We start from the raw sequence: 15,087 nt of genomic DNA, 5'->3' as shown, positions 1-15,087 counted from the left end.
CAGGAAGAGGTCTGTGTGAGTATTCTGGAGTTTCTCAGCCAACCTGGCAGGGATGGAGACGTTCAAAGATTTGTATGACACCCCTGCTGAAAAGCTAGATGCCTTTGTAGCTCATGTGCTTCAGCCAGATAAAGAGTGGAAGGACGAGGTCAAAGATGTCTTTGAGAGGATTGCGGAATTCTTTCAAGAGCAATGCTTCCAGGACTACATGATGAGTGACAAACAGGTCAAGGTGATAAAGGTGGTGAAGGTAAGGACCAGTTCCATTCTTCAGAATAGGAGAGCCCAACCCCACCTATGAATAGGAGGAAAGGTGATGCCATGACAGAAAAAACACTGACTCTGAGGTCAGAGGCTCTGCGTTCAAATCTCCCCTCTGATGCTTACTTACCTGTGTGCTTTTGAAAAGGTCAGTCGGTCTACAGGCCTCTGTTTCTTCCTCTATAAAATTAGAGGATTAGATTAGATGGTCTCTGAGGGCCTTTCCAGTTTCAGATCTATGATTCTAAGTCACTTAGACTTTTCAAAGAGCATGAGAATCAGTGATGACCAAGTAGTCAAGCAGGAAGAAGAAAAGTGTTTTAGGTTCACGAGGGTAGGAGGAGAGAGAAGAGAGACATGAAGACCTGGGATCAACATCCCCTTACTTCACAGGGAGATGTTACCCTGAACCCTTAGGCCAACCATTCATTTCCCCAATAGGGCATGTCCACTATGACCAACTTTATCCATATTTCCTTTCTCCTCTATCCACAGTTCCTGGCTCTAGGTAAAAAGGTGAGCTCTCTCCAGGAACTAGCCTGGGTCCACTTTCTGATTCCTCTGAATCAAGTGGCACAGAGATGTTTGATAAATGAAGGCCAGACCCCTTGATCTAGCCTCTTCCCCCACCCAACACCCAGTTTCCTCTGTGGGAAAATATAAACACCCTCCGAAAAGTCTGAACAGACTCTCTGAATAGTTACAGAACAAGCTAAGGTTTTGCACTCTCTCCTCTGGTGCCAACTCCTCTGTCTCTTTGATAAAAATTCTTCCTCTGCATCTCATATCCTCAGTTTCTAGCTTTTCCTGGACTCTCTTCCACACAGTTCTGTTAGGACTGTGCTATGCTTTTGTACTTCTCTTCCATTGCCTATATTTAATTCCATTTTTGTGCATGACTTTTAAAAATTTAAGTTAATTAATGAGTTTCTTTTGCATTCACACTAGTCTTTTTAGACAACTCACCTTTCGTCCTCATCAGAACTCATTTTAAGAGTACTCAGTGAAGAAAGACCCAAAGGTCAATTTCTTTTTTTTGTTTTGTTTTTGTTTTTTAGTGAGGCAAGCAGGGTTAAGTGACTTGCCTGCAGTCACACAGCTAGTAAGTATCACGTGTCAGAGGCTGCATTTGAACTCAGGTCCTCCTGACTCCAGGGCTGGTGCTCTATCCACTGCATCACCTAGCTGCCCCCAAAAATCAATTTTTTGGATAAATTTTCAGTGCCTTCTCACTGCCATCTTCCTCCCTCCTGGAGTGCCTAAAGTCAAAGCCTCCCAAATCAGAAAGTCTAGGAATTTCTGACTTTGCCTAATTGCAGGAGCTCAAGGGATAGGCAGACTTTAGGGTCTGGCTTTCTTTAGTTTTTTTTATCTCTGGAATAGGTATTACAGTGGATAAGGGCACTGTGCCTGGAGTCAGGAAGACCTGAGTTCAAATACAACCTCAGACATTTACTAGATGTGTGACCCTGGGCAAGTCACTTCACCTCTGTCTGCCTCAGCTTCCTCAACTACAAAATGGAGACAATAATAGTACCTACCTCCCAAGATTGTTGTGAGGGTCAAATGAGATGATGTTTGTAAAGTTCTCAGCACAATGTCTGACACACAGTAGGCTTAATAAATGCTTGTTCTCTTCTCTCTTCCCCTCTGGGACCATGAGGACAGAGATGGTCCAATAGATACTTTCCATAATAGAGACCAAGGGCCCTCTTTGAGTCTATGATACAATGGAAAAAGTGGGGGCAGCTAGGTGACACAGTGGATAGAGCACCAGCCTTGGGGTCAGGAGGACCTGAGCTCAAATCCGGCCTCAGACCAAACACTTGACACGTACTAGTTGTGTGACCCTGGGCAAGTCACTTAACCCCAATAGCCTAAAAATAATTTTTTTTTAAAATGACAGAGTTGGAGTTGGAGAATAAGGGTTCAAATCCTGGCTCTGCCATTTACTACCTGTGTGACCTTGAGCAAGCTATACCTGCCCTCTGGGCCTCCGTTTCTCCATTTGTAAAATGATGGTGTTGGACTCAATGACTTGCAACATTCCTTTGAGCTCTGAATCTAGGATGCAATGATTCATAAATGCTCTAGCTTAGAGGTCTTAGAGAGTTTCACTTTGGTAACAAAGGCAACTCAATATCGCTCCCACCCTGGATGATAATGAACTTGGTCTGTCTTTGGCAGGGAGGCTCCTTTTCCAAGGGTATAGACCTAAAACACACTTCTGATGTAGATGTGCTTCTTTTCCTGAGTTGCTTCTCCAGCTATAAAGACCACTACAAACTGCGAGGTCCCATCATTGAATTCATGATGGAGAAACTCGAGAAGTGTCAAAAAAGCATAGCCTACAACATTACCAACATCTCAAAACGAGGGTCCTCAAAAAGGTCTGTGGCCCCACGATCCTTGAACTTCGATGTCCAGTCAAAGAAGAGGAAGAAACTGATCCATGTGGATGTGCTACCCGTCTTCGATGCTCTAGGTAAGAGCAGACTAATGCCTCCATGAGAAGGCAGCCTTTCTAGGAAAAGCAGTTCTTAACCTGAGGTCCACAAAGGGATTGGACAGCTTTCACAGAGGGTGGAGAAGGGTGGATTGGGTTCCACACAAAATAACATCTTTATTTCAATATAAGACAAATCAAGTCAACAAATATTTTAGATACTATGTGTCTAGCACTAAGCTAAATCCTGGAGATACAAAGAAAAGAAAAGCCCAGTCCCTGCTCTGAAGGAGCTTACATTCTAATGGGGGAGACAATATACAAACAAATATGTACAAATAAGATATCGATAGGATAAATTGAAAGTAATATCAGAAGGAAGGCATTAGCGTTAAAAGGAACTGGGAAAGCCTTCTTCCTGAAGCTAAAATTTCAGGTAATATTTAAAGGAAGCCAGGGAAACCAAGAAGAGAGAGAGTTCTAGGCATGGGGGCAACCAATGAAAATTGCCAGAGCTGGGAGATGGAGCGTCTTGTGTGAGGAATAGCCAGGAGGCTACAGGATCAAAGGGTTCATAGAGGAAAGTAAGGTGCAAGACTGATGATATAAAGGGGCCTCCCAAATCAGAAAGTCTAGGAATTTCTGACTTTGCGTAATTGCAGGAGCTCAAGGGGTAGGCAGACTTTAGGGTCTGGCTTTCTTTGGTTTTTGTTTTTTTTTTTTAAATCTCTGTAGGGCTTTAAAAGCCAGAGGACTTTAAATTTTATCTTGGAGGTAATAGGAAGCTTCTGGAGTTTATTGAATTCAGAGATCAATACGGTAATCCTTTGTATTTTATTCTATGCATTTTATTCTATGTATTTAAAAGCTATATTCTGATGTTGAAAACTAAAAATAAATAAATGAATCTTAAAAAAAAAGAAAGAAAGAAAATTCTATATTCTGAGAAGGGATCCATGTGCTTCCCCAGACTGCCAAAGGGATCCATGACATGCAAAGAAAAAAAAGTTTAGGAACACCTGTGTTAGGGTAATTGTCTGAGATGCAGTTCTTTCTGGGAAATATATGGAAGATGATGTGGTAAACAAATGTTGAGAAAGAGTCATCCATTGAAACTTCTTTTCTAAGTCCATCTGCATCTTCTCTTTCTTGATCTTTTTGTCTCCTTGCTCTGACAATGCTGAGGGCTCCCATTTTTCAGGGAGAAGGAGCTTGAGGTATATCTGGTGGGTTGAACCACAGTGAAATAATTGTTTGTGAGTTCTAAGGTCCAATCTAATCCAATAAACAAGTATTATGCAACTACTATAGGCTTGGTGCTAAGGATAGACACAAAGACAAAATGAGAAAAAAATGTCCCTGCCCCTGATGAGCTTATGTTTTCCTTTGGGGGGTGCAACATCCAAACAGATAAGCCTACAAGGGACAATTGAGGAGGAGGGAGAGAGCAGTTAGCAACTTCATGCTCAGCACAAGTGCCTGCCCCTGGTAGGTCTCAATAAATATTTTTGACTAACTGACCACTAGGTGGATTAGGAAAAACTTTCCTTGGAAACTACCAAGTGAGTTGAGCTTGAAAGAAGACTTCTAAGAGGTAGAGGTGAGAAGGGATGGGGGACAATTTGGTGTAAAAGCAGAGATGGGAGATGGAGTGTTGAGTGTGAGGAACATTAAGATGGTCAATTTAGCTAGAACGTGTCTTATGTTATAGTGAATAATGTGAATGAAGAGATATAAGAAAATACTCCTCACCCACCCTTTGGGGGAGGTGGGAGATCCGTAGGTGTTACACACTACATATTGTACATATTTTGGGGCTTTCTCAATGTATCAATCAGTTATCCTGATTTTTTTTTCTCTCCCTACCTGCACTATTTGTCATATGGAATGGCTCTCAAGGAAGGGGAGGAAAAAGATACATGGGATATCATGGTGATATAAGAAACAGAAAACAACAATAAAAATTACTTTAACATAAATTAATAATGATAACAGCATAAGAAATGAATAGGAAATAAGACTCATAAGGTTTACAAGATAGATTGGAGCCAGGTTGTGAAGGACCATCAATGTCAAGTTGAGGTATTTTGTCCTAAAGACAGTAAGGAGTGACTGAGCATTTAGAGGAGTGATATAGCCAGATTTGGCTTTATAATGATTGTTATATCCAGACAATGTCTCTCTCACCTGTCAGGGGAAGAAAATTTACCCTCAAGTAAAGAGGATTACTCAGATCTGGATCCAAGACTTACTATACAGCAAAAGGTTTATGAAAAATTAATAAAGAATGGAGGGGGCCCTGGAGAGTTCACTCCATCCTTCAGTGAACTGCAAAGAAATTTTGTGAAACATCATCCAGCCAAGCTGAAGAGCCTTCTTCGGCTAGTGAAGCATTGGCACCGAGAGGTAAGGTGGGCAGGGCATCCAGAGGCTTCGCCGTGGCTCCAAAGGGTAAGGGGAGAGACGGCATAGAAAGACGTGTGTGACCAAGGAAAAGGGCAGTGTGTTTGTGACAAAGAGAAGGATGGGATTGTAAAGATGCCTTTCCAAGCCTTACAACACTCCTCTGGAAAGAGCTTTGGTTGTTTTCCCCCAGGTTTGAATTCTAGCTCTCTTATTAGTGACCTGGGAGACACTGGCAAATCACTTCATTTCTCCAGATTGCTGGTCCCTCATTTCTCAAATGACAGGATTGGAACTAGATAATCTCCAAGGTCCCTTCCAACCATAAATCTTATGGTCTTGTGAGATGTCCTCACAGGTGTTAAGACTGCTAGGTCGCATTGCTAAATCAATCAACAAAAACTTGGTAGGTGCTGTCCTAGGTGCTGTCCTGGGTGCTGGAGAGATAACGATTAAAAAAAGAAATAGCCCATGACCTCAAGAAGCTGGCATTCTATCAGGGGAGATAATATGTACATTTGCAAATGTATGTCCAAAATAACAAAGTATGTTTGCTACTAAGTAAAAACAAAGTAAATATAAGGCAGGGGTTCTTAATCTGGGTATCTGTGGATAGATTTGTGGGGGTCTATGAGCTTGGATACAAAAAATAATTTTATAATCTTATTTCAATACAACTAGTTTACTTTATAACTCTATATATTTTATTTTATGCATTAAAAAATTCTATAGGTTCCATTGGGCTCCCAAAGGGGTCCAGGAGTGTCTACCATGTACCAAGAACTGTGTCCACACTGAAGATACATAGTGAGAGAATCCCTGGCTTCAAAGAGAAAGCTAGGTGGCATAATAAAGTACTAGACCTGGAGTCAGGCAGACTTGACTCCAAATCTTGCCTCACATATTTCCTAGCTCTGTGGCCCTGGATAAGTCACGTAACTTCTCCTGGCCCCATTTTCCTTATTTGTAAAATGAGGATAACTCTATCATCTGGCAATTTCCTAGAGTTGTTGTGAGGATCAGATCTGTGTAAAAGGCTTTATAAAACTGAAAGGCCAGTTTTGAGGAGATGATATGCACATAGATGGATAGGTCTATACAAGATACATGCAGAGTAGATACAAGGTAGATTTAGAAAGGAAGGCTCTAGGAGCTGGAAGGAGAGAGAGAAAAGTCTCTTGCAGATGGTGGCATCAGAGCTCTAAATCTTGAAGAGATCCTGAAAGGCAGAGGTGAGGAGGAAGCATGGGGGACAGCCAGTGGAGAGACAGCAAATGGAGCATTGTGTTTGAGGGTGGCAGGAAGTGTCAGATTGGCTGGATCATGGCACTCATGAAATGGAGTAAAAAGTGTGTTAATGTAGAGAAGAGGTCAGTTGTGAAAGGCTAGGTCTATGAATGCCGCATAAAGGAGTTTGTATTTCATTCTAGAAGCAATAAGGAGCCCCTGAAGCTTATTGAGTAAGAGAATAACATGGGCAGCCTTGTGTTTTATTGGGGGAAACCACCTTGGCCATTGGGTTGAGGATGGTTTAGAATTGAGGAGGAGGCTTGAGGCAGTGAGAGCAATTAGCAGGCTATTTCAATAATCCAGATGTGAGGTGATGGGGTCCTGGTTTAGGATGGTGGCTACATGAGTGGAGAGGATGGGATATAGGTGAGAGGTGTTCTAGATAGAAACCACAAGACGTGATTAGATATGTGGGTCATGTGAGAGTGAATAGTTGAGGATAATGCTGAAGCTGCAAACCTAAGTAATTAGGAGGGTGGTGATGTCCTTGAATTAAATAAAAGGGTCGGGCAGCTAGGTGGCGCAGTGGATAGAGCACCGGCCCTGAAGTCAGGAGTACCTGAATTCAAATCCAGCCTGAGACCAAACACTTGACACTCACTAGCTGTGTGACTCTGGGCAAGTCACTTAACCCCAACTGCCTAAGCAAAAAAAAAAATAAAAATAAAAAATAAATAAAAAATAAAAATGAGACTAAATAAAAGGGCCAAGGAGAAATGGAAAGGCTTCATGTAGAAGGTAGGTGTTTGTGTTGAGCTTATGAAGAAAACTAGGGATTCAAAGAGTCATGAGTGAGATGGAAGACCATTTCAGGCATAGGAAACATTCTGTACGAAAGTACAGAAATGGGAGATAGAGTGGTGTGTAAGGAACAGGAAGAATGCCAGTTTAAGCACACAAAAGGGGCTAATCAATATATGAGAAAGGTAAGTTAGAATCAAGTTGTAACTAAAATATATTTATTGCTTGCAAGAGGTTGCCTTCACAGTACTCTCTAAAACCCAGAAAAGGTGTGAATTGTTTCCCTTACGCCATTTCTACGGGACTGTCTTTGATCTCAGCAACCCTCTTCCAGTCTAAATGCTGCCCCTCTCTGATGACCCAAGAGAAAGACGAAAACCTTACCACGTGATCCTTATATGATCTAATGAATCTTTAGACACTAAAACCATTGTTGCTATACCTTAATCTGAGAACAATGTCATCATCAAATGAGATATTTGTAAAATGCTTAACACAGTGCCTGGTACAGAGTGCCTACTTGGCTTGTTCTCTTCCCACCTTCTCCTTTTCCACCGTAAGGTAAAGTGTAGATAAAGGTAGGCCATGGTGAAAGTGAGACTCAGATTTCTTATCAATACCCGGAGGTCTTGGAACAGGTAGAAATTGAAATTTTTGGGACCCTTGAAATTCTAGGGACTGGCTAAGTCTCTAAAATGTGCTTAAGAGCATGGTTGTCTTGGAGAATTCAAGTGGGTGAGAAACATATAGAGAAAAGCAGGATGGAGAAGACCTTGAACTTTACTGAGCAGTATTTCTCAATCTGCAGTCCTAAAACTCTTCGATCTCAAAATGTCTCTATCTCTTTTAATAGTATGTGAAAAACAAATACCCAAGAAAGCATTGCCCCCCCAAATATGCCCTGGAGCTGCTGACTATCTATGCCTGGGAGACAGGAACTGAAAAAGCAGAGGACTTCAGTCTAGCTGAAGGATTTGTGACTGTGATGAAGTTGCTGAAGGATTACAAAAGTATCTGTATCTACTGGACCGACTATTATAATTTCAAAAATCATGTAGTCGGACGCTTTGTGAAAAGGCAGCTGAAGCAAATATCACAAACCAAGAAGAATAAAGGGTGAGTAATTTTCCTCTCTTTGCCTCTGCTCCCTATAGGTGATGGTCCCTGGAGACTAAGGATAACTGTCAAATAGCAAAAAGTGGCAATCATGTAGTACTTTAAGATTTAAAAAGCACTTTACGTGCTGGGTGATGCAGCCGATAGAGCTCTGGGCCTGGAGTCAAGAACACCCAAGTTCAAATCCAGCCTCAGGCACTTACTGGCTGTGTGACCTTGGGCAAGTCACTCATCTTTTGTCTGCCTCAGTTTCCTAAACTGTTAAATGGGGATAATGATAGCATCTGTCTCCCAGGGTTGTTGTGAGAATCAAATGAGATAACATTGATAAAGTGTTTAGCACAGTGCCTGGCACGTAGTAGGTGTTAAATAAAAATGATAGCTATTTGAGTCACACAACAACTCTGTCAAGTGTTATGATTATTTATTGCATTTTTACAGATGAGGAAATTAAGGTTCTGAGGAGTTAATTTTCCACCTAACCCCTGGGGTTTTTGCATTTGGGGCAAAATCAGAGTATGGGAAACTCTTAGATAAGAGAATTTAAGTATAGTGTAGTGCTTGTGGCTGAATCTGGAAGGGAAATGAGGGAAAGAGCAGAGCTCAGAGAATTTCTTTCAAAGCTCAAAGAGGTGATAACAACTAGAAAATCCTGTCTGAGTTCTTTGTTCCAAGATGCCTGCAGGGGTCTAATGGCCTCCCTCAAGTCTCTCCCTTCCCTGCCAGAGCTCAGCTCTCCTTCCAGTTACCCCTTTCACCTGTTGTTGCTAATGTTGCCCATTCTTTCCAGATAAGCTCGTTAAGTGCCAGATGGGATTTGCCATCTACCCTGGCTACTGCTCAGTTGATGGGTTCCCCCCACTCCTTTCAGTATGCTCTCTTTCAAATTGTGTGGGTCTCTTTAAGAAAGCCTGGGTGTGACTCTAATATATCTTCTGACTCATAGATTGTGACAGCACCAGATAGCTTAAAAGGTTGAGAAAGAATGCGTGTTCCTCTGAACTACAAACCCCAGGATAACCAATCTGTTCTCAAACCACTAAGTGCATAAGGAAACAGTTCCCTGAGCTGGTTTCAGTGGGAAATGAGATGACCTTCTTCCCCCAGCCCAGTCCTATCCTGATGGGAGAACCCTTCTAGACAGCAGCAGTTGGTGTCATCACACAAGAGTACCCCAAAATTTCCTTGTATTCCTTATAGGTGGGTACCACCACCCCTTAAATCTACTTAAAGAGATATAAACACCCTATAATCATTGACCCACTTAATGGTGCTCCAAAGAAGAATGGAACTCTTCAAGAAGCTAGATAAACACTGGCCAAAGATATTGCAGAAGGTATTCAGGGTTCAAGGACAGCTAAGTGGTGTAGTGGATAAAGTACCAGGCCTAGAGTCAAGAAGACTTATCTTCCTGAGTTCTAATCCAGCCTCAGACATTTACTAGCTATGTGACGCTGGGCAAGTCATATAGCCCTGTGTTCCTCAGTTTCTTCATCTTAAAATGAGCTGGGGAAGAACATTTCAGTATCTTTGCCAAGAAAGTCCCAAATGGGGTCACAAAGAGTCAGACACAACTGAAATAACTGAAGAATAACAACAACAGGCCAGTGGCAGCACCACTTGGTGGAAAGAACTCTATTTAAAGACACAAAGCTCTGTCTTAAAATACCAGCTTTGGTGTTCACTAGTTGTATTATACTTTGGCAGGTTGAATCGACTCAATAGAGCAAGTATTTATTGAACACCTGTGATATGCCAGGCATGCTTTAGACACAGAGAATACAAAGACAAAACAAAATAAACCTTCCCTCAAGGAACTTTCCTTCTCCTTGGGGGAAACATATGCATAAATAAAAATAACTACCCCGCCCCAAAAAAAGTGTATACATTTTTGGTTGAACCATATCTGTGATTTCTTCTGTGAATAGAACTTCCCATGAGGAAAATCCTTCTACCAGCACAGATCGGCACTTTCTCTGAAACTACTCATGGTACGAGAGATTTGCCTGGGCCACTGAGAGGTTAAGTGACTTACTTAGCATCACAGATGAGAGAACTGACCAAAACCTGACCACTTGATCAGCTGATACATGCCAAGAGTTGTTTGAACAGTACAGAGCTGAGGTAAAATATAAAATACCTAATGAACAGCCCTGTAGACTGTGTTACATTCTCATAACAGTATCAGCCTTCCAGAAGATTGTAATGACAATTAGAAGCCAAATTACTGCATGCTGTTTTAAGTTTGTTTTTGGTCAAGTGAATACTTGTGAATCATTGATATTTAGCATTTCTTCTGAATGTAGAAACAAATTATCAGCTCTATATTGTATATTATTGAGTACCTTTTTATTCCCTCTTTTTGGGGAAATCATAGATGTGAGTCATTGCCCTAGTTATAAGTAAAGTTGTACAAGGGTAATGAGTTAATGAGCTAACTGTGAGAACAGGGAACCTAGACACATTTCATCAGAGGCCAGCCTCTCCAGCACTGAACTTGGTCCAAACTACATAACTGGGTAAATAATGAAAAGTGGCTATAATACTCTAGATTCCACAAGCTCATCAAAGTTAGATAAAGCTCCTAAGAGATTGCAATGAGGAGAGAGTGTGTTCCAGGAATGGGGGACAGCCTATAAAAAGGCAGAGACAAGAGATGAAATACTTTTTAAAATTATATTTATTTCATTAGATATTTCCCAATTACATTATAAATAATTTTTAATATTCAGTTTTTTAAATTTTGAGTTCCAAATTCTCTTCCTCCCTCCAGCTTCTCCCTTAATGATCTAGAAGGCAATTAATATCATATTAATTGCAATGGGAAGTCTTGCAAAACATTTCCATATTAACCATGTTGCAAAAGAAAACATAAGAAAAATAAAGAAAGTGAAAAAATATGATTCAATCTATATTCAAAGTTCATCAGTTCTCTCTCTTGAGTTGGAAAGCATTTTTCATCATGGGTCCTTTGGAATTGTCTTGGGTCATTTGTATTGCTGAAAACAGCTAGGTCTTTTATAGTTGATCATTGTTACAATATTGATTTTACTATGTCCAATGTTCTCCTAGTTCTGCTCATTTCACTTTGCAGCAGTTCAATTAAGTCTTCCCAAGTTTTTCTAAAACCATCCTGCTCATCATTTCATCACAATCATACACCACAACTTGTTCAGCCATTCCCCAATGGATGGGCATCCCCTCAATTTAATGGAATGCTTTTTGATGTAAATAATAACTAAGCAAGTCACTTCCTTTTCTCAGCCTTGTGGGAATGAAAATGAGAACCACAACTATTTTTTCAACATCTTGATGGAATAACATTGTAGAAATCCCCCAACCACCTGGTGACCTAATATTAGAATCCTTATACAAATACATGGTAAAGTGGATGGTCTCATCCACTGTTGAAATAACTACTTGCTGTCCTTGGATAAGAGATTGCAGTTTTGTCTAAAAGGATTTCTTTCACAATTGTAAAAGTACTTGGTCATTTCCCTTTACCTCTTGCCCTTGAATGTGTAATATTTTCTTATTCTTAAATATATTCTGTCACTTGCATTCTGAATACTCTCTTTTTTTCTCCTTTGACTGATCCCCTTCTTTCTCTACCTCTCCCTTGCCTTGGAAATGCTTTACTTTTCTATCCCAAATTGCTACATGATACTGCTGATTGCCTGTGTAGTCTAAGTGGGACTGAAAGGTTATTAAAAGCAAGTTTTTTCTGTCCCCCAGAAATCTGAGTTTGCTATTATCAAGAGCAGATTCCTTAGCATGCTAATAAATCTCTTTACTTTCAATTTGGCCTACTGTTTTTGACCCATGGTTAGTGGACTCCCACTGATAGGTATGCCTCGCCCAAGAGGTTGAGAGGATTGCCCAACAGCTTCCATTGCCTTATCTATAAAATGAAGGGGTTGGACCTAATGATGATGATAATTATAATGGCTAACATTTATATGGCACCTACTATGTGCCAGGCACTGTGGTAAGTGCTTTACAATTATTATCTCATTTGATCTTCCCAATAACCTTGGAAGGTATGTGCTATCATTATCCCAATTTTATAGTTGGGGATATTGAAGCAAATAGAGATTAAGTGACTTGCCCAAGGTCACACAGCTAGTAAGTATCTGAGGCTAGATTTGAACTCAGGTCTTCCTGACTCCAGGCCTGGCATTCTATCCTCTGTGCCACCTAGCTATTTAGATGACCTCTAGAGTCATCCTATGATCTTATAAGATCCTATGATCTTATAATTTTTTTCAATTTTAAGTTCTATGATCCTGAGCTAGGAGAGGAAAAATTCTCTAGCCTGGCCCAAATGGTTCCAACAGAACTGGGCAAGGAGCCTCCCTAAATAAAAGTGACAATCTTCTTTGATATTACAGGCCAGTCATCTTGGACCCGGCAGACCCCACCAACAAAGTAGGATATCAATGCAGGTGGCATAAGGTAGCCATCGAGGCTTCTTACTGCCTTAGGCAGGCCTGCTCTCGAATGAAAGATGGAATTTACATCTCAAGCTGGAATATAAAGGTAATGACCCTTCCCTTGGGGCTGTAGAGACCTCTATCTATTTCCTGCCCCCCTCTAACATGACTGTGGAATTTCTTAGGTCCAACAAAGCCTCCCTGTGAATGAGGTCTGGGCTAGATGAGTGAACTCCATCCGCAGGATTGACTCTTCCTGGGAATGGAGTCTTTCTTCTCTAACTACAGGGTCTATATAGTCAAGGGCACAGAAGTGAATAACAAAGATTCCTCAAGTGCACTTCCCAGGAGGAGAGGGGGCTCTTGTGACCTAGGGTAGTAGAGACCCACAGATAACCAAAGCTTCTCTCTCCCTCTCTCTCTCTCTCTCTCTCTCTCTCTCTCTCTCTGTCTCAGGAAGCAAGAAACATATGGGTGACTCTAACATGTCCTGGTTTATGGAATTTGAAATACTATGTGAATCCCTATGACCCCATCCAAGAGATGAAAAAGGAGATTGAAAGGGTTAAAAAGATCCCCATAAATGATCAGCGGCTCTCCTTCAAGGAACCCAGGATAAAGCCCAAGGTATTGATAGGACACAGCACCCTGGCAAAATATGGTATCTTCTACCAAATACAAATCCAAGTGCTAGACATCAGTTGTGCCAAATGCAAAATCCATGTGAAGTTTCCAGATGACACCTACCAAACCTACCCCTTTGAAAAAAAAGACACTGTCCTGATGGTGAAACAGCAGATTGAAGATCAGGAAAGGCTGCCTGTGACGGGGCAGCTCCTGAGATTCCAAGATCAACGCCTTAAGGCGGGAAAAAAGCTCAGAGGCTATCGCATTAAAGATGGCGACACCCTGGAATTAGAGTTGACAGGAGGCAAAAACAGAAGTTGGAAAAGAAAGGAGATGTCGGTAAGAGCTTAGCAGTCATGGGAACATCCTCAGGTTCCCATCACTAAAGTAAGCCCTGACTCCTCCCCCTCCTCCAACTCCTCCTCCTCCTCCTCTTCCTGCCCCACCCTCTCACTCTCCCTTTCATATCTGAAGTAGGACATGCCAGACAGTGGAACCCCTGAGCGTTGGACTAGGATAATTCTTTAAAGGGGTGGGCAGACTGTGTGATTGTTTTGTCACTCAAAAGTATAAAAAAAAGCCCAGCTAAGTGAGCACTTGTGTCAGTAGCAACACCTGGGTTCTCAATGCCCTCCAGGAAGTACCTGCCTAGCGGCTGTGATGATTCTGGAGAAGGGAAAGGGAAGAGTGTTCAATTTTGACCTGGTATCTTTTTAAATTGATTCTTTTCCTCTCTTCTTAAATTGGGTTTTTAATTGCACTTTGTACTTCACAAATACTTTTTGTTGCATCTTTATCCTCAAGCCTGAAATTCCTAAAATGGCCTAACTTAGGCCTGGCCCAGCATAAAGGGAAAGGAGCCAAGGATGGTAGGTCTGGACTTTCCCTTTTGGGCTGCCCCTCTAGGAAGTCTCTTAATGCTTTTTCTCTTGCTCTTTGTCATCCTCTTCTACCCCAATCCTAAATAAGGAAGGGCTGCTTCTAGGGAGGGCCTGGATGGACATGCTGTTCTGTGTCTTCTCAGTGGTCCCAGCCTATTGTTTGCTCTACAGATCAATGAAACCTGTCTCATTTCGCACTTGTCTTCCTCTTGGTGTCTCCAGCTCCTTGTGTGCTACAGAAGGCATCAGGCAGGGAGGACGCATTACAAGCCCCAGGGAGCAGATTGGCTCACATGTGGAGATCTCTGATCCATGGGGCTATATGTAGAGTGGTGTATACACACTTTAGTCCATAACAGATTCCTGGAGAAGATTCAAGAATGCTGTGATAAATGAATGAATGAATAAGCATTTATTAAGTGCTTAGTATATACTTAGCACTGAGTAGCCACAGCCCCTGCCTTCCCAGAGCTCACACTCTAACTGGGGGAGACGACACATATCAGAGAGTTAATTTGCAAAGCTAGGGGCAACTAGGTGGCACAGTGGATAGAGCACTGGCCCTGGAATCAGGAGGACCTGAGTTCAAATCCAGCCTCAGACACATAACTCTTACTAGCTCTGTGACCCTGGGCAAGTCACTTAACCCCAATTGCCTCACCCCCCAAAAAAATGAAAACTAATTTGCAAGGCTAGTGGGAAGCCCCAGAAGTCCTAAAGTTGCATCAAAAGGGTGGATGGCAAGGCCAAGGGGTCTTTGGGGTGTATCAGCAGTACCTAGAGGTCAGGAGGATGATACAGCAGGGCAGATAGCAAAACCTAGATGTCCTCCATCTTACTGGAAGGGTTATGGTTGATGATTCCCTGCTAACCCAAGTGGTATGAGAAT

General features: G+C 41.8%; 1 protein-coding gene across 2 annotated transcripts; it reads left to right on the top strand.

Annotated features, from left to right (window-relative positions):
* LOC114045489 (2'-5'-oligoadenylate synthase-like protein 2) lies at positions 1-14,401 on the top strand. 2 transcript variants are annotated; one of them, XM_027865529.1, is made up of 6 exons: positions 1-250; positions 2,449-2,746; positions 4,902-5,113; positions 7,995-8,257; positions 12,649-12,796; positions 13,147-14,401. In XM_027865529.1, exons 1-6 carry the CDS (start codon positions 53-55, stop codon positions 13,666-13,668), a joined length of 1,641 nt encoding a protein of 546 aa, XP_027721330.1. In that variant the 5' UTR covers positions 1-52; the 3' UTR covers positions 13,669-14,401. The 2 variants fall into 2 exon arrangements, with proteins under 2 accessions (XP_027721330.1, XP_027721337.1); XM_027865536.1 differs by having other exon boundaries at positions 161-250; positions 2,517-2,746.
* Positions 14,402-15,087: the final 686 nt, after the last annotated feature.

This window comes from Vombatus ursinus, unplaced genomic scaffold, assembly GCF_900497805.2.
Source record: "Vombatus ursinus unplaced genomic scaffold, bare-nosed wombat genome assembly UNPS02001287.1, whole genome shotgun sequence".
NCBI classification, from domain to species: domain Eukaryota; kingdom Metazoa; phylum Chordata; class Mammalia; order Diprotodontia; family Vombatidae; genus Vombatus; species Vombatus ursinus.
Note: the sequence above shows the minus strand (reverse complement) of the source record. Positions and strands in the feature narration are given on the sequence as shown.

Coding starts and splice junctions, on each gene's coding strand:
- LOC114045489 (XM_027865529.1), top strand. CDS start 53: ATGGAGACGTTCAAAGATTTGTATGACACCCCTGCTGAAAAGCTAGAT. Junction 5,114..7,994: donor TGAAGCATTGGCACCGAGAG/GTAAGGTGGGCA, acceptor CTCTTTTAATAG/TATGTGAAAAACAAATACCC. Junction 8,258..12,648: donor CAAACCAAGAAGAATAAAGG/GTGAGTAATTTT, acceptor TTGATATTACAG/GCCAGTCATCTTGGACCCGG.